Source organism: Myotis nattereri (genome assembly GCF_964212035.1).
Source record: "Myotis nattereri genome assembly, chromosome: 12".
Classification (NCBI taxonomy): domain Eukaryota; kingdom Metazoa; phylum Chordata; class Mammalia; order Chiroptera; family Vespertilionidae; genus Myotis; species Myotis nattereri.
Window position 1 is genome coordinate 22,116,230 of NC_138087.1, and position 27,465 is coordinate 22,143,694.

The window sequence follows — 27,465 nt, forward strand, 5'->3', positions numbered from 1 at the left end:
TCTGAGCCTGTTCCCTTACGCTAGGATGTAAAGAAGAGCAGCCATCTATTTTGACTATCCCCATTGGATATTTTGGTTGGTTCATCATCTATAACATTAAATAAAAACAATCTGGGGGTAGTGGGTAGAGAAGGAAGAGGGAAGCTATGAATAACATTTTTATTTTCTGAATTTTTCTTCCACAAATTATAAGAAAATCGGACAGTGATAAGGATCTGAAGGTTGCAGCTTAAAAATAAATGTCTGAGACTCTTGAAATAGATATTTGTGTTTAATTTTTGAGGCATGAGGGTAAATCGTAGGTGGTTTACTCTAATGATCCCCACAAGGGACATGGCCATTGTGTGATAGAAAGAAGGTTTGATTGGATGTGGGAAGGCACTGATTCAGTTCTTGGATCTGCTGCTAGTTCACCCTGGGCTTTAGGTCAGTGTAAATCACAAATAAGCATAATATCCCTTTCCCCCAACTTGAGATTATTAAATAAAATGTTGGTACATAGTTAAGCAGTCAGCAGATAATATATAATCACTGTATTTTACATTGTATTGTTTATATAGATAAGATCCATGAAATGTTTATATTATTACTTAATATATTAAATATAAATTAATGGGTTTTAAACTCTGTGAGTTCCTTGATTTTTGTTCTTTAAAAACTCACACTTCCGAGTATTGATGTGAAAATTTTGGTAGTTAGGAAGTTACAAGTAAAGTGTTATTTTATTTTATTTTATTTTTGTTGTTGGTGGTGGTGGTGCTATTATTTTCACCTTATGGCTTCCAGATTTTCAAAATTAAACTTACTGGCTTAAGGCCTAAAGACTGTAAATGGAAAAGTTGAGATTATTTCTTAATGGTTCTGAATACAGAAGTATGATGGTCTAATTTTTGTCTGTGTGTATATCACTGTATGGGCCATATTAGATCTCTTATTTGAAAAAATTTATATTTTAATATAGATCATTTTAGGGGTAGATTTTGTAACATATTCTTTTTTGTAACTTGTTTTTATAGATCTTGTAAATTTTGTAAATGTCACTCTCTCCTCTCCTCCCCTTGTAGGGTAGATTGGAGGCCTATGAGTAGTGTGAAATGGTTAAATATAAAAAGACTTCATTAATGGAAATATTGAGTAAAATAAGAATGCCCTATCCATAAAACAAACTAGTCCACTCAACCACAGTTAGAGAAAAAAATGGAAGTATAATAAAAATCTTGTTAACTTCATGAGTTTCAGTCTTAATGCAAGCTCTTAGTGACTCAGGGATGGATTTGGTTGGATTATATTTGCAGAAGTTTACATATATAGTGTCTATTTTGTCTTTGGAAAAATTAGAAATACATGCCTTCACTTTTCCTTGCCTCGTGACGCTCAGCCCAGGGAACACAGCACGGCTAGAGTGGCACTGCTGGATTTCAGCTTGCTCTCATCCCGTTGACCAAGCATCCTTGGGCGGGGCACAATCTGGGCAACCATGCACAGTCGTGGCCCTGTTTGTAGGTTAAGACAAAAAGGAGATTTTGATGTAGAACACAGCTCTTTTTTCTGAGATAGTCTAGGCAGGAGTAACCTGGGGAAATGATGAGTAAAAATTTCCTGAAAATTTGTTCTCAGATGGTGCCAGTTTGAAATAGCCATGTCCTTTCCAAGGGCTAGACTGGCCTCTTGCTCTGCCACTCTGCTTTGTGTTTCTGGCTTATGACACTATTATCCGACATCCATAGATATCTGTAGAGGTCTGGTGTAAGCACGGGGAGCAAGAGGACTTTGGATAAGACTGCTGTGCTTCACATGTCAGTGACTGTGAGACCACACTAACCCTTTGGAAGGACATGGTCACAGAAACTGGAAGACCAGTTGAATAATGTAGCCCTTGCGATCGGGAATCACGCTATGAAGAGTGATTTATTATTTGTTTTTAAGTAAAGATGAACTAAAGTGGAATTTCCCTCTCTGATAATTTTGAGCTCTGCCTGCTGGTATAGAGCATCAATTAACTCCAGATCAGGGATATTCTAGGTCCCAACAGTCACCACGAATAAGAATGCCTTTAACTATTTTCCAGTCTTAAGATCCACTTTATCTGCTCTGACTCTTCACAGAGGTCCCAGAGTTAGATCTGAAACTTGATTTTGTTGAGTCTTATTTCTTTAATGCCCTGTCTATAGTTTATTTTTTCCTAGATTTGTTTCTATTCTTTTTTTCTTTCTTTTTATTTTATTACAAGAGGCCTGGTGTATGACATTCATGCATTGGGTTGGGGGGAGTCCCTCAGCCCCGCCTGTACCTAAGCCGGCAGGCAGACATCCCCCAAGGGGTATCTTAGTGCTGCTGTGGGGGTGAGAGAGCTTCTGGCTGAGTGGCACTCCCCCTGTGGGAGTGCAGTGACCACCAGGGGGCTGCTCCTGTGTTGAGCATCTGCCCCCTGGTGGTCAGTGCGCGTCATAGTGACCGGTAGTTCCACTGTTCAGTCGATTTGTGTATTAGCCTTTTATTATATAGGATTTTTATTTATACTTTTTTTCAATTACAACTTACATTCAGTATTACTTTGTGTTAGCTTCAGGTGTACAGCATAGTGGTCAGGCAATCATTTGTTTCTTCTGATCATCATGCTCCTCTCCCAGCTTCAGATTTCTTGAGCTTCTCTCCTTCATCCACATGCTGCCTTGTGATCATCAGATCTGACCCCATTCTTGTGCTTTTTTATTCTTCTCCCAAAGGGATTTTTGTGGTTTGTGCACATACTGCCAGTTTTACCTTCAGTTCTTTCTCTTTTTGATTAAAAATGTTATACTTCAATCTTTATTCGGATTTACTTTTAAAAAAAAAATAAAGGAAAATGCATTGAGGTTAGGGATGTATGTGCCTCTGCACTGCAGAGCAAGCAGTACATGGTGAGTGCCTCACAGGCACAAAAATAAAGCTGCACTTGACTAATTAGCCTTGAAGGTGGTGATAAAACCTCTGTGAATTGTTGAGATACGTAGAAGCTTTCTCTCTGCTTGGTTTTCTGAATACCTATCCTGATCCCTTTTCGTGAAGAGAACATATGTAGCACAGCAGTTAAAAGGACAGACTCTTTTATGAAACAGACCTTTTTTCCCCCCCAGGTGCTGACACTGGCATTTAGTAGCTGTGTAACTTCTGACAAATGATTCATCTCTATTGGTTGTTTCCTCATTTATAAAATAAAACATACATATATAAACCGTTTTATAGCTGAAGTGATTCTTTGATGTAATAGTCCAAGCACCCCATTCTACAGATGAGTAAACTAAGGCATCAAATACTGAAATGATGAGTCAAGCAAGGGATCATGGGTCAGGGTTTTTGTTCAGTGTTCTTGCATATTCTTTTTGCAATAACGTAGTAACTTAGAGTAACATTAGTGTTCTTCTGAAAATACAATTAAAAGGGGCAGGAATTAGAAATAAAACAAACCCTCAGGGTCATTTCTCTTAGTTGCCTTAGGACCAACCACTACAGTAATCTTGCATGAGTCCCCTTCCTGAAGACGGCTGGACAAATGGCTGAGTGGAGCAGCTTGCTTGTTGCTGGCAGCAGCCTTTCTCCTTTTGTTTTTTTGCTTCATAGACTGAAGGTCTCTGTATTTCTCTTGCTTCTGAACATCCAACTTATGTGGAGAAAATGATAATTAAGAACCCACTCCCTCACCACCCAAACTTTCTTAAGCCGGCACCAACCTATCTGTGGGGATTGGTTACGTTTTCATTTTCTGTAAATTAGAGGCAAGCATACTTTTTGTAGTCATTCCCCCCGCCCCCATCAGAATAGCAAGGGTATGCATGACTTTAGAAGTGGTTTTTCTTGGCATTAACAGCATATGCAAAAGACTATAATAAAGCCAACAAATAGCTTTGTAATCTACCAGGTTTTGAAAGTAGAAATGCAAATAAATCATGGGGTAGCAGTGATTCTTTTAGTGCTTAGATATTAAAAGATTTTCTCCTCAGGGTTGGAAAGTTGGATGGTAATACACTTTATTAGAATCAGCTTACGGAGGCTGGCTTGCCACCTCTTCTTTGAAGAAGCTGCTTTGATTAATTCATTCTCTCTCTCTCTCCTTCCCTCCCTCTCTCACTCTCCCTCCCTCCCGCCTCTGCTTCTCCCTCTCTCCTCTCTTCTCTCTTTCTCTTCCAGTCTCCGACTCTCTACTCTCCCCCAAATCAGGATACATAACTTAAACTGTCTAATCTAGGACAGGTTAGACAGCTCAGAAAATCCAAGATGCTTTTCAAGTCCTCTAAGACTTCTGGCAGATTTTTATCCTTTTGTTTCTTGCTTCATAGATTGATATTCCCTGAACAAAACTGATGTCTCCTGATTCCGAAAATCAAGTGTGAGAAGACCTTCCTAAGTCTTGTCCTATTTCTAGGTTTCATGTACCAACCTGTAGTCCTCCCACCTCCTGCCCAGAAGGCTCTAGATGTTTAATAAAACAAAAATAAAAATTTCCTTCGTGGTTTTTCTTTTGTGTGTTTGTTTTAGCTTAATGCTCGCCTCATTCTGAGGAAGTATAAGTATTTTAAAAATATCTGAGTACACTACTAGGAGCCACACTTTAATGCCAGATGCTGGGTATAACATGAAGTAATACTGTTTTTTTTGGTGTTTTTTTTTTCCTTTTCTACCAAACTCTACCCTCAGTCAATTTCAGGAGCTAATTCATTCATACACTGTCATCTTCTCAGAGGTCTAAAACAACCCAGATTCATTTCCTAAAAGAAAATGAAAGAAAATAAAACAGAGACATTTCTAGCTGCAGTCTAGGCTGCCCTGCTGTGCTTTTAGGAGAAAAAGCTGTAGCACATGGAAGCATCCTCATCTATTGGGGCAGGGGGTGGGGAGGAAGGTGGCATAAAGTTCATATTGGGCCCCCCTCCCGTCTCACGTCAAACAGGCTCTGAAGGCTTCTGAGTCCAAGGATGGCAAAGAAACCAAAAACAAACCAAAAAACGTTTCTCTTTTGGAAAGCTGGTTATTTGTGTAAATCTCTCAGATGGTCAAACTTGTCTTGTTTCTGCAACAGTCCCTACCCTGTGGGGCAGATTTTTCCAAATAAGTAATAGGTAGGCTGTTTGCAGTTATATCTTTGAATTTATATTACAACTTTATAGTCTATATTTTCAACAGAAACAATTGGTTTTAATTGAGAGGAGGTGGACTAGGATTTCAGGTTGTGTGTGTTTTGTTTTGTTTTTGTGTGTGGTATAAAACGGCAACTTCATTTGACATTTTCGAAAGCAAACCACTATCTCTCCTTACATTAGAAAGCGATGATTTAGCTGACAAGTCTAAATTTGTATTAAGGGAGCCTTGGCTCCTTTTGGAAGGGTATGTAGACTCCTCTTAAAAGAATGTTGTGCAGTTTATGTTTGCTCAATGTGATATGGTCCTTGGAGAGAGAAACAAGTGGAGTGAATTGAACAGACTGCGGATTCTTCTTGATTTTTGATGCCTTTCCCAGGTTCCTTAGTCCATTATGCATAGATTGACACATGGGGCTCTTCAGAATTCTCTTATTTACTTTATAATTTCTAAAAAGTTTTGCAATGATCTCAAACATGTATAGAAGTTGCAAGTACATACAAAGAGTTTTTCTTGCCTAAACCATTTGAGACTGAATTGCCAACATGATGCCCCATCATCCCTAAATACTTAGTGTTTATTTCTTGCAAGCAAGGACACTTGCTTACATATATATAACCTGATGCCACCATCAAAGTCAGGCATCAGCATTGGAGCATTACCACAGCTCTACTCCTCCATCCCATTTAGATTTTGAAGATTGTTCCACCGAACTCCTGTATTTGTGTACCAAAAGGATCCAGTCTAGAATTATATGTAGCATTTGGTTGTCATGTCTCTTTAGTCTCCTCCAACTGGGAAATGTTCCTTGGTCTTTCCTTGCTTTCATGAAGTTGAAATTTTAGATGATTTCAAGCCAGTTAGTTACTAGATGGCCTTGAATTTGGGTCTTTTATGATATTTCCTCAGGACTAGATTCAGATTATGCGCCTCTGGCAGGAATATCACAGAAGTGGTACTGGGATGCTCTCATTGCACCCACTGATATGGTCATAATTTCCATGGTACCATTTCATTACTACTGTGATATTACTTGGATCACTTGATTCAGATGGTGTCTGCCAGGCTTCTCTGCTGTAAGTTACTTTTATTTTCTTTGCAAATAGTAAGTAATTTATGGGGTGGTGCTTTGAGAAAATGTACAAATCTGATTCCTCCTCAAACTTAAGTTTATTCTTGTGTTTATTACTAGTGGCCTGGTGTACAAAATTCATGCACAGGGGTGTGTGTGCCACTCACTCCGGCCTGCACTCTCTCCTATCTGGGACCCCTTGGGGGATGTCTGACTGCCGGTTTAGACCCGATCCCTGTGGCCTAAACCGCCAGTCAGACATCCCTCTCGCAATCTGGAACCGCTGGCTCTTAACCCCTTGCCTGCCTGCCTGATCTCCCCTAACCACTCAATAAGGGTATACATTCACTCAGAGACAAATACTTAGAATGCATCTTTTAGGAGTGGGTCATTATTCTGGATGCTAGGAGGACACAAAGGTGAACCAAATTTGTGAAGGATGGGAATAATTGTGTAAGGCTGCCATTTCCCCAAGTGAGTTTCTTTACATTAATATCTATTCAATGAAGAAAATTCTGACTTTGCACTTCAAAATTATAGTTCTTATTAGAGTGCACAGACTGAATGTGTTGTAATTTTTTTTTTTTTTTTTTTTTTAGCCTTGGTAATTTCTCCTATTACTCTAGTTCTGCTTTTCTCCCACCCTGAAGGTCGCTGGTGCCTTGCATATCACTAACTCCACTTTTCTAAAACACAGAATGCAAATTCTGATAATATAGAAATGTTATCTAAGTTAACTCCACCCTGTAATTTGTTCCTGTTTCTACACTTTTGACCAGAAATACTTCCAGAGAAAAAAAGTGATTTTTTTCATTATACTTTCGATAAGTAATAGGATATAGAAACAGAATAGATCATAAGCTCCTTTCTACTAATAGAGTGACTCATCTATGTTAGTTCATTTAACTCACAATACATAGCATATAACCACACTTTCTCTTTTGTATTATAAAATTATTCAAGTACTTACTCACTCAACACATTTTTGATTGCCTATTCTTTGCTAAGAACCTACCTCACAGAATTCTTAAAGAATTAATCCTACCAGACCTGAGGCCCTGAACCTAACTGTCCCCTATACCTGGACTCCTGAGCATTAAAGAGAAAAAAACCAACATGATATAGAAAAATGTTAGTTACATGCAAACAAGTGGTTAGAATAAGATGGAACTTGGAGACATTGTAGAAAATAGATCTACCTTTCATCTAGCGCCAATATTCCACCTTTGTGTGGAAATTACCGAAAAATCGGTACAGCGGTCTGGTAGGGTTAAATGAGAAGATGTGTATACTTAGTTCAAAGCAGCTAATAAATGTGTCCATTGAAGCACAACGTGTATTTCTCTTACTGGACAGTAAGGTTCTGTCATCAGGAATTGTTAATGTTTCCTAAAATAAAAATGTTGTTATGTTATCATTGATGTGTATGAGAATTATATATATTTTATATGTAGATTATAAAACAAACACCATAAACCTACCACTCAATTTTATAGTGAGGATTCTCAATCTGGGCCCCATTGCACAGATTCTTATTCTGGAGGTCTGGGATGGAGCTCAAAAACCTCAATTCCTAATAAGCATTCAGATAATACCAGTGTTGCTGGTCCCCTGACCACATTTAGAACAATGCAGCTGACCACATTGAGAGCAATGCAGCTTTAGGGCATATATCTATAAGTGGAATTGCTGACTCATAGGGCATTCACATATTTAGCTTTTTTATTATTTTATATAGTGGCTGTGACACTTTATAGAGTCTTCAATCAGCAATCTAAAGAAAGAAATCCCATTGCTGTCTTTCTAGTCATCTGTGCCATTGAGTAGGCATAAAACAGTATTTTATCATTATCTTATTTTGCATTTCAGTGATTAATAGTAAAGAGGCTGAACATACACCTCGGTGGCCTTTCTTGTTTCTCCTTGAAATGTTTGTTCGTGTGTTCTGCTTGTTTATCTATTTATTTGTTGGGGGTATTTTCATGTTCTGGAGATATGATTCCGTTGTTGGTTGTATTTCCCACAGGTAGCTTTTCCTAGTTTGCCCATTTGGTAGTGTTTTTACTTTCTTTTTTAAAAAAAATATATTTTATTGATTTTTTTACAGAGAGGAAGGGAGAGAGATAGAGAGTTAGAAACATCAATGAGTGAGAAACATCGATCAGCTGCCTCTTGCACACCTCCTACTGGGGATGTGCCCCCAACCAAGGTACATGCCCTTCACTGGAATCGAACCTGGGACCCTTCAGTCCGCAGGCTGATGCTCCATCCACTGAGCCAAACCGGTTAGGGCTACTTTCTTTATGATATATATATATATATATATGCAGAAATTCTTAATTTTAATGTGGTCAGGCATTTTATGGCCAGTTCTTTTTGAGTCCTGTTTAATATGTTCTTCTCTATCCCTAGTTCAATATAGGGATAGAGAAGAACATTATAGATAATCTCCTGTGTTTTTTCCCAACACGTTTGAAAAGTTTTGCCTACCATTTAAATATTTTCAAACATCTGGAATTCATTTTATGTATGGTATGAGGTAAGAGTCTAATTTAAATTTTTTCCTATGTAGAAAATCAGTCCAGGCACATTTTATTGAGTTGTCTATGTTTTCCTCAGAGATCTGCAGTGCTTACCTTGTCAAAGGTCAGCCTTTCATATATTTAGGAGTCTGTTGGGGGGACGTGGTTCCTTTCTGTTCCTCTGATCAGTTGGTGGAACTCTGCAGCAGTGCCGCAGTGTTGTGGTGGCTACAGTCTTACAGTGTGGTTCCTATATGGTGTGACAAACTCTATTACACAGTTCTTTTTTCTTCCTATAAATGTTAGAATTAGGTTAAGTGCTTTGAAAAACTCTTATTAGGATTTTGATTGAAATTCCATTGAATCTGTGGAGAATGGGTGTGTTCTTATGTATGAACCTAATCTGTTAGTTCATTTAGGCTATCTTTAAACTTGTTAAGGTGTTAACGTTTTTCATGAAAGTCTAGCTAGTTTTATGTTCTGTTTAGTCCTAGGTTTTTTTTATCTTTTTATTGCTGTTATAAATAGAACATTAAATGTCTTCTGTTCATTGCTGGTGTGTAATATGAAGTTTACCTTTGTATATTGATACTGCTTCTATCTTACTAAACTTACTAATTACTAGTACAGTCATTTTTCTGTACAGGTTCTTTTGTTTTTCCATGTGGATAATCATATCATACATGAATAGTGACATATGTCTTTCTTTAAAACAATTTTTAAATACAGTTGAAATTCAATATTAGTTTCAGGTGTACAACATAATGGTTAGACACTTGTGTAACTTATGAATTGATCCTCCTAATAACTCTAGTACCCACTCGACACCATACATAATAATTACAATATTAGTGACTGTATTCCTAATGTTCTACTTTACATCCACGTGACTATTTGTAACGGCCAATTTATATTTCTTAATCCTTTCACCTTTCATATATTATTCTTATTTTTAATATTTCTCTCTCTCTCCCCCACTGCTGTCTGTGGTTCTGTGTCAGTACGACCACCAGTGAAATATTAAATATAAAATTTCCTGATTTAACAGGGACTAATTCTAGTAATTCACCATTTAAAATGTTTGCATGGGATTTTAGTAGCTATTGTTTGTCCAGTTAAGGAACTTATCTCCTTGTCTTGTGTTGTTAACAGTTTTTTTAAATCATTCATAGATTTTTATTTTTTTTAAATATATATTTTATTGATTTTTTACAGAGAGGAAGGGAGAGGGATAGAGAGTTAGAAGCATTGATGAGAGAGAAACATCAATCAGCTGCCTCCTGCACACCCCCAACTGGGGATGTGCCCACAACCAAGGTACATGCCCTTGACAGGAATCGAACCTGGGACCCTTCAGTCCGTAGGCCAATGCTTTGTCCACTGAGCCAAACTGGGTAGGGCCATAGATTTTTATTTTATCAGATAAATTTTTTTTTGCATTTCTTGAGAAGAGCAGAGAGTTTTCTTCTTTAATGTGTTAATTTGTGTGACAAGCATTTTTGTCATGCTGAACTACTCTTTTTTTGTTTTTTTTTAAAATATATTTTATTGATTTTTTACAGAGAGGAAGGGAGAGAGATAGAGAGTTAGAAACATCGATGAGAGAGAAACATCGATCAGCTGCCTCCTGCACATCTCCTACTGGGGATATGCCTGCAACCCAGGTACATGCCCTTGACCGGAATCGAACCTGGGACCTTTCAGTCCGCAGGCCGACGCTCTATCCACTGAGCCAAACCGGTTTCGGCCTGAACTACTCTTTGAATGCTTGGTATAAAACCAATTTGATCTTGCTCTATTAGGCCCCCCACTCATAATTGGATTAATTGTGATAATATTTTATTCAGAAACTTTGCATCCACATTCTTGAGTGACATTGGTCTGTAGTTTTATTTCTCTTAGTTTTTTGGGGGAATAAGTTTTGTTGCTTTGATATTATTTGCCACACAAAGTGAGAAATGTTTTTCTCTTTTCCATCTTTTAGAAGAGTTTCTGGGAGATTGAAGTTGTTTTTTCGTAGAACTTTCTTGTAAAATCCTATGTATCTGATCTTTTTTTTAAAAGTAGGAAGATTTTAAACTACTTACTTGACTTTAATAAAGGATTATTCTTGATTTTTATTTCTTTCTTTGTCAGTTTTACTAAATTATATCTGCCTAAGAATTTACTTCCAAATTTGTTGGAAAAATTATTTATAGCATTCTTATCTGTTTAATCTCTGCTGTACTTTCAGGCATATTTGTCTTTTCTGTCCTGTTTTTTATTTGCTCTTTCCATAGGATTTCTTTGAATTTTTTATTAGGTTTAAAAAAGTATTTATAATCTTTTGAGTTCGTTATGCCATTGTTTTCCAGAACTTCCTAATTGTCAGTCATTTTTTTCAAATGTAAGCATTAAGGACTAAAATTTTCCTTTAAGTTCCATTTTAACTACCTTCCACAAATGAATGTGTAATATTTCTTTTATTTAATACAGTGAATTAAAAATTTTCCATTATAATTTCTTTTGCCTGTGAATTATTTAGAAGTGTGTTTTTACAGTATTATTTTTGTGAAGTCTGATTCAGGGTTACGCTAGTAGATGTTTAGCAACTACTTCTGGGAGGGTGGGGATTCCTGATTTTTAGTTTTTGCTTATTTCCATGATATAAATAAATATTTAATGTTATGTCAGTTATTGCAGAGTTGGGAAGAGATATGAAGTAACACACAATTATGAAGTATTTTCATCATCCTGATTAATAAACATAATTCCTAAGAGTACAGATAATTAGGGAGTGATGAGTTTTATCTATTATCTCTGTTTTTAATATTTTTCTACTTGTACATTTGTCTAATTTAACTTTAAAAAAAACTTAAAAATCGATTTCAGAGAGGAAGGGAGAGGGAGAGAGAGATAAAAACATCAATGATGAGAGAGAATCATTGATACTGCTTTCTCCTGCAAACCCCCACTAGGGATTGAGCCTTCAACCTGGGCATGTGCCCTGACTGGGAATCGAACCCTGACCTCCTGGTTCATAGGTTGATGCTTAACCACTGAGCCATGCCAGCTGGGCTATAATTTAACTTTTAATAATACCCTTGTTTAAAACCAGGCTCAAAGAATTCTTGAAAATGTAACAGTTGGCTCTTGTGAACTTATTTAGCTAGCTGCTATAGCATACCACTTATTATGTGTTCCTTTTTCAATAGATATTTTCTTGTTCCTTACTTCTTTTTGTCTTTAGAGCTCTTCATTTTTAACACAGTGTGTCTAGGAGTAAATTTCTTTTTAATGTATTTATATATTTTATATTATACTTACTTTTTCTGTGGATTCATGACCATCATTTTGGAAAATTCTCAGCCATTTTGTTACCTATATTCTATATTTCTCTGAGCCTCTGATTAGATATTTGTTATTTTTATTTTGTTATTTTTGTTTATGGAATAGATATATTGAATTTTTCTGTGCCAGGCACTATTTTCCATCTTATCCTTACAACTATTGCGCTGTGATTAGTAGTGCACACTGAAGATTGACTATTTTCTATGAGTAAATACTACTTGTCAATCCTCATTATCAACTAGTTCTCAGACAGAGGAGTAGAAAGATCTGGCCAATATATTTTAAAGCTTATGTAAGAAAACAGAAATTGTACAAAGTTAAATATACATAAATCTAGAAAGAGAAGTGATCTTACTTCAAGTTTCTAGTTTCAAACCACAAAAGTGATCAGAAGTTTACTTGAAATTGCAAAGTCCTCTACTTTTTGTTACTAGTACTTTACTGTAACTTAGAATGTAATCCATAGCAAGTCATGGAATAGTATATAAATAAGAGCATTTTGAAAATGTGATTCTTAAATTGTATTTTCTTTATTTTTTTAATAGTATAAGTACAACAAATAAAAGTCAAAATGCAATCTAAGTATCCTAAACTAAATCAGTAGCATAGAGCTTGATTGTAGTTTGCACAAGGAAAAAAAATAACATTCAAACCACATCAGAAGGAAAATTGAAATTCCTTTTAAAACAGAGGAACATAGGAGTCACTTGGTTAAATAATTTCTCTAACACAAAATTTATTTCACAAAAATCTCTGAAGTGCAAATGGGTACAACGAAAGCTGGGGAGAATATAAAATATACTTGGGAGGCTGAAGAAATTTATTTTATATCAAAATAATGCATGTACATGCTTTAAAAGAATTAAATAGCAAAAGATAGTACTTAGCAAAATCCTTTGATATTCTTCCCCAATCTCCTTCCCACTTCCTGGAGGGAAACACTTTAACTGTGTTTTACTGATTAACTAATTTTTTTTTTTTTAAGTTTTGGGTTACTGCCAAAAGTTTCCAAAAATAAGGAGTTTTTTTCTTTATATGCCTATGTTTCTTTTGCTACAGGAGAATCTAGCTCATCTGTTTCATCTCCTTTTCCTCCCAATATGACACCATATTTAATGCCTATCTTGTATATAACTTTCTAGATGTTGGACATAGGACTCTTTTCTTGTTCTACCAACTATAGACAGTTCCTCTTCATTCTCAAATTTATAAGCTCAAATTTGTAAGAGTTTCTTTCCCTTCACCATTTCTGTCTACCCTCTGTGTTTGCTATCCAAACATTTACTTTTGCATTGTGTTATGTAATACAAATTATGTTTTATATTCTTGTCTATAGTAGCAGTAACAGTAGTGGTAGTCATCAAAAATACTTGCACACAGTTTCTTCTATGTGCTAAGCACATTACATATGTAATAAATTATATTATAATACATGCATATATACATAAAGCCACTTTACATATATTAAACTTTTTAAATCAAGTTGACTTTGATAATAGTATAAGTAATATGGCCTCCATTTTACTGACAAGGAAATTTAAGTTCCTTAGCAGTAGTCAAGCTGAGTAGGTTAATTTCAAAAATCGAAAATTGGTAAACATTATTTATGGTTATGACTAGTTAAAATATTTACAACTAAGACGTGTACTATTATCTTTTCTTTCTTATAAAACCATTTATTTTGTGGCTTTAAGTATTTGTTTTTCTTTATTGCCTCCTTATTTTTGTGCTAAATTTCTCAGATTTCTTCTTCCCAAACACCTCCCATGGAGGCCCTTGTAGGATCCTCTCCTTTTCTTAACAGTGACTTCCCCCCACTTAACAGTGACTTTTCCCTTTGGGAAAGGTGATTATTTATTTTATTTGAGCACAAAAAGTTTTTGTCATTTCAAATTATGTAGTGTAGCAGATATTTACGTTGATTTTGAAAGTATTTGTTCAATGAGATGTTGTATCTTACAGTTTTGTGATATTCTTTAAAATAATTGGAGATAATGTGTTCTGCAGGATTATTATATGAAAGGTTGATTTTTAAATATCACACCAGCCCTCTAAATACAACAATTTTATTGCCTGTCAAGTTTAAAATATTTATTTGGTAAAAAAAGACTCAAAGTTTAAGTCACTTGAAACGTACCGGAAGAGCCTCGATTTCAGAATATTTGCCACCTACCAAAAAGTTATACCCCCTCTACTGGAACTAAATAGAACTTCCTTTATGTAGTTCTGTCTAGACTTGCAGGCATGTTCATTCTTTTAAAGTCACTGATCCCATCCCCTTTCTACTCATCCTTCTTTCATTCCAGCTCAGATTATGCTAGCAAGATTGGCAGTTGGTTTTGAACCCAGTTGTCCTGATAGAAATACAGTGGTTCATAGTATGGGAATTAGGGCCGGGCTTCCTGGGCTTGAATCTCAGTTCTACCACTAATTACATGTGTGTCTTTGGTTACATTGGGTTCTGTGAATCAGTCTCCTCATTGTGAAATATGGCAAATACACACTTCACAAGATTGTTGATTTAATTGTTATAAAACTCGGACATCAGAGTCTGGACTAGTATGTGTTCAGTAAGCTGTTACTACTGCCACCACCACCAACCCACAGCGCAGTGGTCATCCAAGTGGCCTTTCTTTTCTCACCCTCTACCCATTCCAGCCTCCCTACCACATTGCTAGCAGATGATCTTCCTAAAATGAGTAGTTGTTTATATTGACTTCCTCATTAAATTTCTCAAGTAGATCGCCTTTGCTTCTCAGTTCTCAGATGTATCTGTTCTTTGTACATCTTATTAAGGTCAGTTTGTCTCAATGAATTGGCTGAACTCATAGCCAGGTATGACTGAGGGAAACCTGTTATTATTATCTAGGTTCTGCCCTTGAATGATTAACATCATTTTTGGGTTCTCATTCAAGTTACTTACTGGTTCATGTTTAACTGATAGAATGATTCCTGCATCTTCTGTCACTCTGCACAGTTCAGACTTACCTGGGTTTCTATAGGTGTAGTTATATCTGTATTGGCTGTCTTTTATACAGATCCAGGCAAATTGAGGAATTGGAGGATCTGATTCTTCAATTCCTTAATATTGTGGGCCACCCCTCCCTGGTCAGGCCTAAAAATGGCTCTATTAATTTTCCGTAAGCGTAGAGTTCTCTCTAATTTTCTGGCTGAGTGTCAACTTCAAAAAATGGTACAACATTATTTAAAAAATCAAAACAAGTAAAACCCTTCAAAAGCATTGTGACCTGTTAACAGAAGACTTCTTTTTCTTTCTTGTGTGTGTATAAACAGTTTGTGTGTTTAGTTTTATTTTTAGGTATAGCCATTTAGATTGTTATTGAATGAACGACCCCATTGCTATTCTCAAGTGCCATTTTTCTTTTACTTGTGTAATGTTCTTTTAGTTCCTTACCATTTACCAACCAATAAATGTTAAGTTGTGTGTCTTATTGCCTCTAGGTGGCCTTGGTGTTTAAATAAATTTGGTTCATGTTTTTATTAGTCCTACCAATTGTTGAAATGATTTCTGCTTTACAATCTTAGTGTCTTACAATATTAATTATAAATAAAACATTTATATTATAAAGCCAAATGATGCTAAAAAGCTCATAAAAATCATCAGTAATCTGTTGTGCTCTTCTCCTCTCCCCCTATAATTCTCTCTCTCTCTCTCTTTCTCTCTCTCTCTCTCTCTCTCTCTCTCTCTCTCTCTCTCTCTCTCCCATTTTGAACTGTTTAGGTATTTCTTTTGGTATTTACCTACCTGTTTTGAAATATTTATAAATTGCTATCCCCTCGTTAATTTTATTCCTTTTATGGTAGATCATCATTTTAAATTCAAGAATTTTAAATTTAAGAAACTCCATCTCTTTTAGTTGATTTAGAAAAGTAGATTGACCTTTAAATCAGAATTAACTTGATAAATTTCACCTTTGAATTTGAACCCTAAATATACATTTAAGGCCTTTCTTTTAAAGCACATGTGTTGGTGAAATTATTTCAATTTCAAACGCTCTTTTCATTGTGTGTGTGTTTTTTTTTCTTGACTGATTTCTTTGTCTTTATGTGTCTAATTTTATTAGAGTATGATCAACTGTATAATCTATTCAAACATTTTGAAAAGAGTATTTTGAAGTTTATTTTGGATCGATTTTTCTCAGTGTTCCGTGAGCACATAAAAATTGTAAGCTTTACTTAAGCTATAGAAACTAGCCTCGGGAATAGACTATAATCTCTCTTCTACTGAGTGTCTCCTGAGCGCCTTTCACGCCAGGGAGGCTGCCACACTAGTGCACTTATCTACATGCAGAACTCTTCTGGGCCTTGCTTAGAGCCCAGAACAGAGCAATCCTGCACCAGTCCTCTCAGAAGATGACTATAATTCCACTGGTTCCCAGAGCTGACTTGTTCAAGAAAGGTGAATGGGTTGGATTTGGGATTTAAGTGGGGGAAAGCAAGTGAAATTCAAAGTTCATTATTTTCTCCAGAATTCTGAATGTTTATATTTTATTCATAGCCTCAGATTCTATTTCATCCTCCTTGGCCATTTGTCAAGTGTCGAATGACATTACAGAAGAGATTTCTGTTTTGAAAGCCAGTCTTTTTGACTGTCATGGTTTCCCCAACCTCTTTCTATGCTTAACCTCTTAGACTACACTACAGTTTCTAGGAAGTGTCCTTTTAAGATGTACCTTGGGCAAATAAACTCTTCCAAGAGAGTTTATTGGTTTGGGATAAATAAACACCCTCTAGGCAAGTTTATTTGTCTCTATGCAAATTTTACTGGATAAGGTATGAATGAACTGAAAATCTTGCACAATGCAGAAGCCAGTTAAAGTAGGATAGGGGCCAAAATTAAGAGGCTAGATAGAGGACGAAACAAGAGCTAGAAAATAATCGTTGCATTATCAGTGGTACTAGAAAGAAGACATGGTGATAACATGGGAGTTAAAAATCATATAGAGTCAGAAAACCTTATTCTGACCTTCTCTGAAGCTTGGGGTTGCTGACAAGTAGTATTAAAAGAGATTATACATTAAAGAGGCCCATTCTGTTCCAGAAAACTAAAACAAGGAAGCATTCAGTAGAATCTGAGTAGATGAAAAAAAAAAATACTGTAACCTATATTCACAGGTTGTAAAGTTAGTACAAATACATGTGGAGCTCCAGTGGCGCAATCGGTTAGCGCGCGGTACTTATAAGTACAAATACATGTATATTTATATTTAGATAGTCATTTGCCTTAAATATTTGAGATTTGAATTATGCACACATGCTCCCCCTAATATTGATATTCAGTTTGTCTTAATCAGCCTCGGGCAAAGAGGTTTGAATTATACAACATGTGTAAACTTCACATTGAATGGTAATCAGTCTCTGCTGCTGAGTGGCACTTCATGTTGAGATTTATAGTTCAGTAAAAACATTTAAAAGCCAGTCACTTGATTCCCAATAGATAAAGGATAGATGGGCTAAAATTCAGGGAAAGCTTTCATTCCATTTTAGTAACAATTTAATTCCTGACTTTGTATGTAAGTCTTTGTTTTGCGTTTATGACATGTGAATATGGAGTCAGGTGACATACATTTGTATTTTGCCATTGATCACAGAAAATGTAAACCCATGAAACAGAAACAATTCTTTCATCTTATTTTCTAAATTTTTATTTGTCTGAGGTATTGTTATTGAATATGTTTCCCTTCTTAGCTCTGAGTGGTCTTAGCGTATAGAAAGCTTTTTGGTAACATGGAAGGAATAAGGATGGTTGGGTGATTTGCTTGTACCAAGATTTGTTGGGTAGGTGAAAGGGTGATGGTAGGCATTAAAAACTTAGACCAACATAGGGAGTAAAACGTTATAAAATTTAGAGTTTTGTACTTAACATCATATGTATGTAATTAAGTAGAGAACATGAACTTTCTATGACACAAGAATCTGTGTCATATACCACTATGTACTTTGAGTTAAGAATTCCAGTTTGTACTACAAAAGGATTTAAAAAATAAATCATGGAAGAACCCCTATATAGAAGTCCTTTTATTTTTGTTGGTGCTGAAATGTTACTATTTTTTAATGCTTAACATTAGAATATATGTTGGTAGGTTAAAATTTATGTATTTTTATAAGTTACATTTATAAAAATATCCATAAAGTTGAGTATTAAGTAGCAAACCTTGGGTGTTTGGGAACCATAATGAGAACACTGATTGCAAATTTTCAAAATCCAGTGAGTCAACAAACCAGTTAACAACAACAACAAAAAAAACACGCAAGGATATTACATTTCAAAATGTTCTTCCTTAATTTAGTTTGCCCATTATACTTTATTTTAATTATTCATGGCATTGCTTAACATGCCAGGAAATGTCTTGTAATAGAATTTATAAAATAATGTAGTTTCAGTAATATGAATACTATCTTTAGCATTTTGCTTTTAAGACTCAGATTAAAATGTTTTGTAAGTAATTATCTAGTTTGGTGAATAAAAGCTTGTCTTTGCTTTGTAACTTTATCCATTTTAGAATTTTGAAACCAAATGTTCACTTGAGAAAAAGAAATGGAATAGTCGATGTGTGTAATTTTGTTGTTGTCGAGTAAGAAAAAAAAATTGTAAAAAGAAAAAATACATACTCCTACTAACACAACAATAATTTTTCATTTAGGGTATTACTTTCTAATACTTATTCATATACATGCTCCCCCCCCCCCCATAGATCCAGTAAGTTGATTATTCATGTTACTGAAAAGCATAGTCCCTGTCTACTTACCCTTTTTGTGTCAAGTTAGATATTAAGGAATAGAGGATTGGTTCACATACCATTAACCTTAAGTGGGTGAGTTAGAGGTGAAACATAATAAGCAAGCCTGAAGATATAAATTCCAGTTGAAATTTGGACATTTGTTTGTCTTTGGTTACATTAGGAGGTGGAAGTAAGCAAGAAAGAGATCTTCTTTTAGTATTGCTTTGGGTTTTTGCACACCCAGGGTTTACTTCTGTTTCTTATTTTTATTGTTAATGATAGAAATTCACAGATATTGTAAGTGTGGACTTAAATTTTGTGCCTAGATAGAAAGGTTATATATTCTGAGGTATTTATGTGAAAAAATTGGTAACACATTTAAAACAAAATAGGCAGCAATTAGCTCTTTCCTTATGACTACACAACAGTAATTGGTAAAAATGTTTCCATCCCTTTGATGACTGTTAAGTGAAATCTTTATTCTTTTAAGGACCCTTCCCTTCCCTTCCCTTCCCTTCCCTTCCCTTCCCTTCCCTTCCCTTCCCTTCCCTTCCCTTCCCTTGCCTTCCCTTCCCTTCGCCTCCTCCTCGTCCTCCTCCTCTTCCTCTTCCTCTTCTTCTTCTTCTTTTTTTGGTAGTAGATGGGAGACATATTCCTTAAGTGCTGAAGTTTGGACAACAAAAACAGAATTGCTTTTTATCTCAACTTGAGAATAATTTTATTTGGAGGGGGTTTTGTGATTCTTTTTTTTAAGAAAAATATATTTTATTGATTTTTTTGCAGAGAAGAAGGGAGAGGGATAGAGAGTTAGAAACATCGATGAGAGAGAAACATCGATCAGCTGCCTCCTGCACACCCCCTACTGGGAATGTGCCCGCAACCAAGGTACATGCCCTTGACTGGAATCAAACCTGGGACCCTTGAGTCCACAGGCCAACGACGCTCTATCCGCTGAGCCAAACTGGTTAGGGAGAGACTTAGTTTTTATCCTAATATATGGGCTATCTTTGAAAATGTCCCATGTGCACTGGAGAAGAATGTATATTCTGTATCTTTGGGGTGAAATGTTCTGTAAATGTCAATTCCATCTGATTTTTTATGTCATTTAGAAGCGTTGTTTCCTTGTTGATTTTTTTGTCTAGAAGATCTATCTAGTGATGTCAGTGGAATGTTAAAGTCCCCTACTATGCTTGTATTGCTGTTTATCTCTCCCTTAAAATCCTCCAGAAGTTATAAAATATATTTGGGTCCTCCTATATTGTGTGCATATATGTTTACCAGGGTTATATCCTCTTATTGGATTGATCGCTTTGGGATTATGAAGTGGCCTTCATTGTCTCTTGTTATGGCTTTCACTTTGAAGTCTGTTTTGTGAGATATGAGTATTGCTATCTCAGCTTTTTTTTTCATTTCCATTTTTTTGGAAAAAATTTTTCCATCTCTTCACTTTCATTCTGTGTGAGTCGTTTGTTCTGAGGTGATTTTGTTGCAGACGGCATATATATGGGTCATGTTTTCTTATCCATTCTGTTACTCTATGTCCTTTAATTGGAGCATTTAAGTCATTTACATATAAGGTTATTATTGATAGATATTTATTTGTTGCCATTTTTACTCTTTATGCCTGTGTTGTTCTCTTTCTATTTCTTCTTTGTACACTGGTCCCTTTAGCATTTCTTGCAGTACTGGTTTGGTGGTAATACATTATTTTAGCCTTTTTTTTTTTTTTTTTGTCTGCAAAGCTCTTTATTTAACCTTTGATTTCAATGATAGCCTTGTTGGATAGAGTAATCTTGGAGTCAGTCTATTGATTTTCATTACTTTGTATACTTCTTGCCACTCCCTTCTGGCTTGAAGTGTTTCTATTGAGAAATCAGCTGATAGTGGGAGCTCCCTCCTAGGTAACTTTCTGTCTGTCTCTTGCAGCTTTTAAGATTATTTATTTGTCTTTAATATTTACCATTTTAATAATTATTAGCTTACTAGTATGTGTGGGTCTTTTAGGGTGCATCTTGCCTGGAACTCTGTGTTTCCTGAACTTACTGGCATGTTCCTTCACCAGGTTAGGGAAATTTTCTGCCATTATTTCAGCAAACAGATTCTCTATTCCTTGCTTGGATTCTTCTCCTTCTAGTCCTGCTATGATGTGAATGCTCTTACTTTTCATGTTATCTCCTTAATCTGTCCTCCTGCCTTTTAAATATTTTCCCATTTATTGTTCTGAATGGGTGTTTTTTCTACCTTGTCTGCTATTTCACTGATTTGGTCCTCAGCTTCTTCTAGCCTAATGCTGAATCCTTCTGTGTGTGCTTTATTTCAGCTATGTCGTTCCTCATTTCCAATTGATCCTTATTCATTGTTTCAACCTCTGTTTTCATGTTGATGTAGCTATTCTTAAGTCCCTTATAATTCTCATTAAGTTTTTTATAATTCTCATTAAGTTTCTTTTAGTTCTCACTGAATTGTTTGAGCACCCTTATTACCATTACTCTAAATTCTTTACCTGACAAATTGCTTGCCTCCATTTCATTTAGTTCATTTCCTGACTATTCCTCCTTTTCTTTCATTTGGGGGTTGTTTCTTTGTCTCCCTGTTATGGCTGCCCCTTTGTATTTGTTTTTATGTATTAGATCAAACTTCTATGTCTCCCAGACTTTGTGGGGTGGTCTTATATAGTAGATGTTTTGTGGGACCCAGTGGTGCAGTTTCTTAGATCTCCTGGGCTGGGTGTTCTAGGAAAGCCCCCTACTTGAGTTATTTGGGTTTTCCTGTTGTAGCTGGGTCTTGAATGTTATTGTCCTGTTTGTGGATAGAATCTCCTCTCAGGTTGGCTGACTATGTAGCTTACCCCCAACCACATCATGGAAGCTGTTGTGGAAATGCTGACAGAATAGAACAAAACACAACACAACAAAACGTAAAACATAAGAAACAAAACTAAAACTTACACAAGACCCCTACAGCAAGTACAGAGAAGAGGAAATTAGGAAAGAGACTAGAGAGTAGGAATGATAGAAAAAAAGAAAGAACAAATATGAAGAGAAAAAGAACAAAACAACCAAACAGACAACCCCCCCGCCACACACACACACACACACACACACACACACAAACACACAAACAACAACAACAAAACAAAACAAAAAAGCGGTGGGGAAGGAATATGTCAGTGCAGAGTGGTCTTCGGGCGTTTTCTGTTCTTCCTTGGTATAAGTCTTCTCCTCAACTGGACCTCAGTTGGTAATTCCAAGTGAATGTTCTCCAATTTAGTTGTATTTCCAGTCTGGCCCTGGGAGCAGGTGCATGATGGGTCTGCCTATTTAGCCACCATTTTTTGAGCTCTCCTCAAGTATTTTTTCATTCTTCCCTTTTTAGTATTAACTGCTTATCCTTGAGGACTTAATTCAATAATTCTCTGTAACTTTCTAAATTATTCTTTTCCCCATACCGCCAACAGAATTACTTATCTTCTGCTTTTTGCTGTCATAGCACTATATAAGTGTCTCTTATAGCACCTATGAATCATAAATATCTCACAGTTATTAAGACTGAGGCATGTAGAAATCTTGCCATCTGCAAAAACATGGATAGACATAAAGGGTATTGTGCTGAGTGAAATAAGCCAGGCAGAGAAAAACAAACGCCATGCGATTTCACTTATATGTAGAATCTAGAAAACAAACCAATGAACAAGCACAACAGAAACAGACTCACAGATACAGAGAACATTTTGATGCTTGTCAGAGGTGAGGGTTATTGGGGGATGGGAGAAAAAGGTAAAGGGATTAAGAAGTACAAATTGGTAGTTACAAATTGGCGTGCAGATGTACAGCATAGGCAATATAATCAATAATCTCTATATATAAAAGGCTAATATGCAAAGTTTCTTCTCAGGAGTTTGGGAGACTGGGAGTTCAGTTGCTCGCTATGACATGCGCTGACGACAAGGGGTGATGTGGAATGAAGGAAGGCCAGGCTGGCTGCCAGAAGGCCCCCATTGGCCCTGATTGCCGACCAGGATTAGAGACCTTACCTGTGCACGCATTTCGTGCACTGGGCCTCTAGTATTATAATAACTGTATATGGTGTCAGATGGATCTTATATTTATCAGGGTGACCACTTTGTTAAGTTATATAAATGTCTGATCACTGGATTGTGCACCTGACACTAATTTAATGTGGTACATCAACTGTAATTGAAAAATAAAAAAAATTTTAAAAAGTCACGTGTTAAACCATCTTTATATCTTTCAGAACACGCAGTTAGTAAACATTTGTTGAATTGAAATGCTTAGAACGCCATGCTTCTCATGATTAAGAAAATAGCTTGCCTCCTTAAATTCCTTGATCCATAGTAGCCCCCATTCACCATGTTGTCACACACCCTATTTCCACCTGTTATACTTTCGTTGGTTTCCATTAAAATTACTTGGAGAGCAATCAAAGAGTGATCATTTTGTGCAGACGGAATGCAAGGAAAGCGGCTTTTGACTCGGTGTTGCATTTTGGGTTTGAGTTTCACTTCTTCTCCTTGTTGCAGGACCCTAACAGGAGTGTTCATACCAGCAGCAGCAGCAGCAGCAGCAGCTGTAGCAGCAGCAGCAGTAGCAGCAGCAGCAGCAGCAGCTGTAGCAGCAGCAGCAGCAGCAGTAGCAGCAGCAGCAGTAGCAGCAGCAGCAGCAGCAGCAGCACCAGTTTTTCAAAGCCTCACAAATTAATGAAGGAGCACAAGGAAAAACCTTCTAAAGACTCCAGAGAACATAAAAGTGCCTTCAAAGAACCTTCCAGGGATCACAACAAATCTTCCAAAGAATCCTCTAAGAAACCCAAAGAAAATAAACCACTGAAAGAAGAAAAAATCGTTCCTAAGATGGCCTTCAAGGAACCGAAACCCATGTCAAAAGAGCCAAAACCAGACAGTAACTTACTCACTATCACCAGTGGACAGCAAGATAAGAAGGCTCCTAGTAAAAGGCCCCCCATTTCAGATTCTGAAGAACTCTCAGCCAAAAAAAGGAAAAAGAGTAGCTCAGAGGCTCTATTTAAAAGTTTTTCTAGCGCGCCACCACTGATACTCACTTGTTCTGCTGACAAAAAACAGATAAAAGACAAATCTCATGTCAAGATGGGAAAAGTCAAAATTGAGAGTGAGACGTCAGAGAAGAAGAAATCAACTTTACCGCCGTTTGATGATATCGTGGACCCCAATGATTCTGATGCGGAGGAGAATATGTCCTCTAAATCTGATGTGAGTAGCCTTGTTGGCTCCCCTCCTTCCCCTTCTGAGCTTTCAGATTTTATTTCAGATAGATTCAAGATAAAGAATGAGGGAAGAAAATGACAGCTGAACCATAACATGGTGATATGGAAGTGCCTAGAAATCAGTTTCTTTAACTAATGGAAAGAAGGAAATGAATTCATTAGGAAACATGTAGATTTTTAGGCTGTGATTTAAAGGAAAGTATATTCAATAGTATTTGAACAGCAGCAGAAAAACGTAGATGGTCATTAGAGCTTAGGTACTATGCTTTTCAGTGATTGCCAAGTTAGGAAAGTAAGAAGAATGCAATAAAACTTGAATACAAAGGATAGTAAATTTAAAAGAGAAACTTAAAAAATATTAGGGTTAAGCTATAATGTTCGTCTATTTTATCAATGGAATGAAGCAATTTGTTTACATAAAGGGAAGGCTGGTGATAATATTTTTAAACAGTTTTATCTAGCAAAATTGATGTAACAATAGACTATACATATATAATTTGATAATTTTTAACATATATATGTGCCTGTGAAATCAGGTGACAGTATTTTAAAAACAAAATATTTATTTTCATGGTATAGACACTGTTTTGTTTTTGTAGATGTTCCAGACTGATTTAAAAGTACAACAACTGTACTTTCCATATTAGTTTTCTCATAGTAGTAATGCTTTTATTGTGATCTTCATTGCAAGTTTTTTTCCTGAAAAAAGGGACTAACTTTTGTGGGTGCCCAAAAGGCCATCTAGTTTCCCCCCAAAATGTTACCTGATGTTGAAATTTAAACTTATAATTACAGATGTCAGAGTTGGAAGGAATTTTCAGGTTATCTATTCTAATCTGCCAGCGTAAGAAATCTTACACTTTAGAGACAGGACTGTTAGTAATTCAAAAGGTATTCGATTCTGTTTCTAGAGAATAGGCTAAAAACATTATTTACTATGAGATTATCTCTTCCTCACATTTCCTTTTTCTCTAATTTTGGCCTTCTGTCATTGCTTATCAGTCATGATCGATCCTAATAATCTCCACATACTGGCTTGTCAACATTTCTAGACAGTGGTCAAGGAAAATGTCTGGCTAAAAATTGCTGGCGATTTGAGAATACTACTTCTCTTCCTATTCCCAAGCTTCACTTCACAAATGTTCCTAGTTCAAATGCTGGCGAGCTTTAGGGGATCTTAGTAGCAGATTCTCTCTCCTGTGTTTGCACTGTTTTGGGTTGAAAGCCAGCCAGAAATAGGACATGGCATCCATACCCATCTCTAGTCATCCAGAGACTACTTCCTTCCCCCCTACTTTCTAGAGCTAATCTTGAAATTTAAATAGAAGGTCATTATTAGGAGCAGAGTAACATAAAAAATCATGGAGATGGAGTAATTCATCCCAGTGTTTGGTAAAGGTATAATAGTATAGTTCGTGAAATGGAGATGAGAGCTAATGGGTTTGTTCCAATATTTCAAACATTTATTTTTTCTCCTTTTCTTTTTACCTCTCCTTTTAAATCAAAACTTGTTCTTAAGGCAGATGCTACTTGGAACTTTTTTTTGTATGTTTAACTTTTATTTCAAATCACCCTGAAATGTTCACTGGTGCAGTTGGGTTGTGATTAGTCTATCAAGATTGTCAAGTTTAGCAACTTTGTTCTGACATGTTGTGATTTTTCTAGGAGAGAGGTTTTTAAATTATGGGTTGTGATTCACTGGTGAGCCATGAAATCAATTTAGCATGCCATCATCAGTATTTTTAAAAAGTCAGAATACGTTGTAATTAGTAGGGGTAAATAGTGGTTCATGAAATTTTTATTTCAGAAGGTTGGTTATTTCTTATAGTAGGTCATGGTCAAGTTTTTAAAAGGCATCTTTCTTGAATGTTTGCTGGTTTGTGAGAAGACTAATGCCATTCTCCAAGCAGTATTGAATATTCTTTCTACATGAAAGTATCCTAGGCTATCTTTCTCTTTAGGTAGTTTTGTGTGGTCTTGTTTTTGTTTGCCTCTTGCAACTTCCCTTTTTCATGATTTATAAGGTATAACTTTTCTTTTCATAGACTTTATGTCCAATTAGGTATATTTATTCAAAGCTATAACTTTAAAAACCTTCTGGAATGAAGAGTTAGAATTATAATTCCTTACAGTGGGTAGCAAATTTTTTAAATAATTCATGATATAATAGAGCCACATATCCAATGATCATAACAGGAGTTTTTGTAATGTACATATCGTTATTGAGAAAGCCTGCAAGAGTTTGACATGCTTGCACAGACTTTCAGGTTTTATTTGGATATCAAACCCAACAACTGTACCTCCCTTATCAGTTTTCTGATAGTAGTAATGCTTCTATTGTTGCTGCTATTGGTTTAATTCTCTAAATGTAGGTGGTGTAACAGAAGAGAATTAACAATAGTGGTTCCAAGTAAGCCAGGGCCCAAAAGACCATTCTGTGAGCAAAGGAGAATAAAAGAGGGCTGAAATTTCCTTTATTCGTTAGTAAAGATAACTTGTTTGGCCTTTCTACTACCTGGTGTCCCTCCTGTGGGCAAGACAACGGAAGGAACAAACAGAAGGCAATTGTAATGGAGAGCCCTTAGCAGCCCTAAACTTCCCTTGGTCTATAATTACCTTGATGGTAGCTTGGGGTAGACCCAACTTCAGGGAGCAACATTCACATTGTCCTGGTGGTGAGCGTGTCTGCATATGAGTAAGTGTGATCAGATGACCTCATTTCTAAAGTCCTTTCCAGCCCAGCTGGTGTAGCTCCTCAGGAACCAAGAGGTCCCTGGTTCGATTCCTGGTTAGGGCACATGCCCAGGTTGTGGGCTCAATCCCAAGTAGAGGGTGTGCAGGAGGCAGCAGATAGATGATGTTCCTCTCTCATCGATGTTTCCATCTCTCCATCCCGCTCCCTTCCTCTGTCTCTAAAAATCAATAAAAACATTTTTTAAAAAGTCCTTTCTAGCTTCATTATTTAAATGTGAGCCAGATTTATGTTCATTCGTGAGGGATGGGGTGGTAGGTAATTTTAGACACAGCAGGTGGAAATCATGAACATTGGAAACAGAAGGAAGACACACAAAATAATTGGAAGAGTGTGAAGAATTAAGAAGGGCTGGGGTAAAAAGATTATTTACCTGGTATGTCGTAAAAACACACACACACACACACAACAACATCCTGCCTTGGTATAAGTTAGTTACAATGAAAAGGAAGAACTTTTTAAAGAAGTTTTTTAAATAAGTTAGATTCAGGTTTTATATAAAAATCAGTGCTATTGACATGGATTGGGAAGCTTAGATTGCTGATTGATATGGTTTTTTTTATTAAGATTTTTATTTACTTTGTAAACAAGAAAAGGCAAGCCTAAAGTACATCCATGGTTTGTATGCCTGCATATTTTTTGTGGAATCACTTATTTGAAGATAAATAT

The 27,465-nt window shown here is 36.2% G+C and overlaps 1 protein-coding gene across 2 annotated transcripts in view; it reads left to right on the forward strand.

The window, feature by feature from the left end:
- MLLT3 (MLLT3 super elongation complex subunit) overlaps positions 1 to 27,465 on the forward strand; it is a 260,184-nt gene that overhangs the window by 165,212 nt on the left and 67,507 nt on the right. For both annotated transcript variants that reach the window (XM_081103498.1, XM_081103499.1), the window contains exon 5: positions 23,323 to 24,030. In XM_081103498.1, coding sequence (XP_080959624.1) covers positions 23,323 to 24,030 — 708 coding nt within the window. The remainder of the gene's footprint in view (positions 1 to 23,322; positions 24,031 to 27,465) is intronic.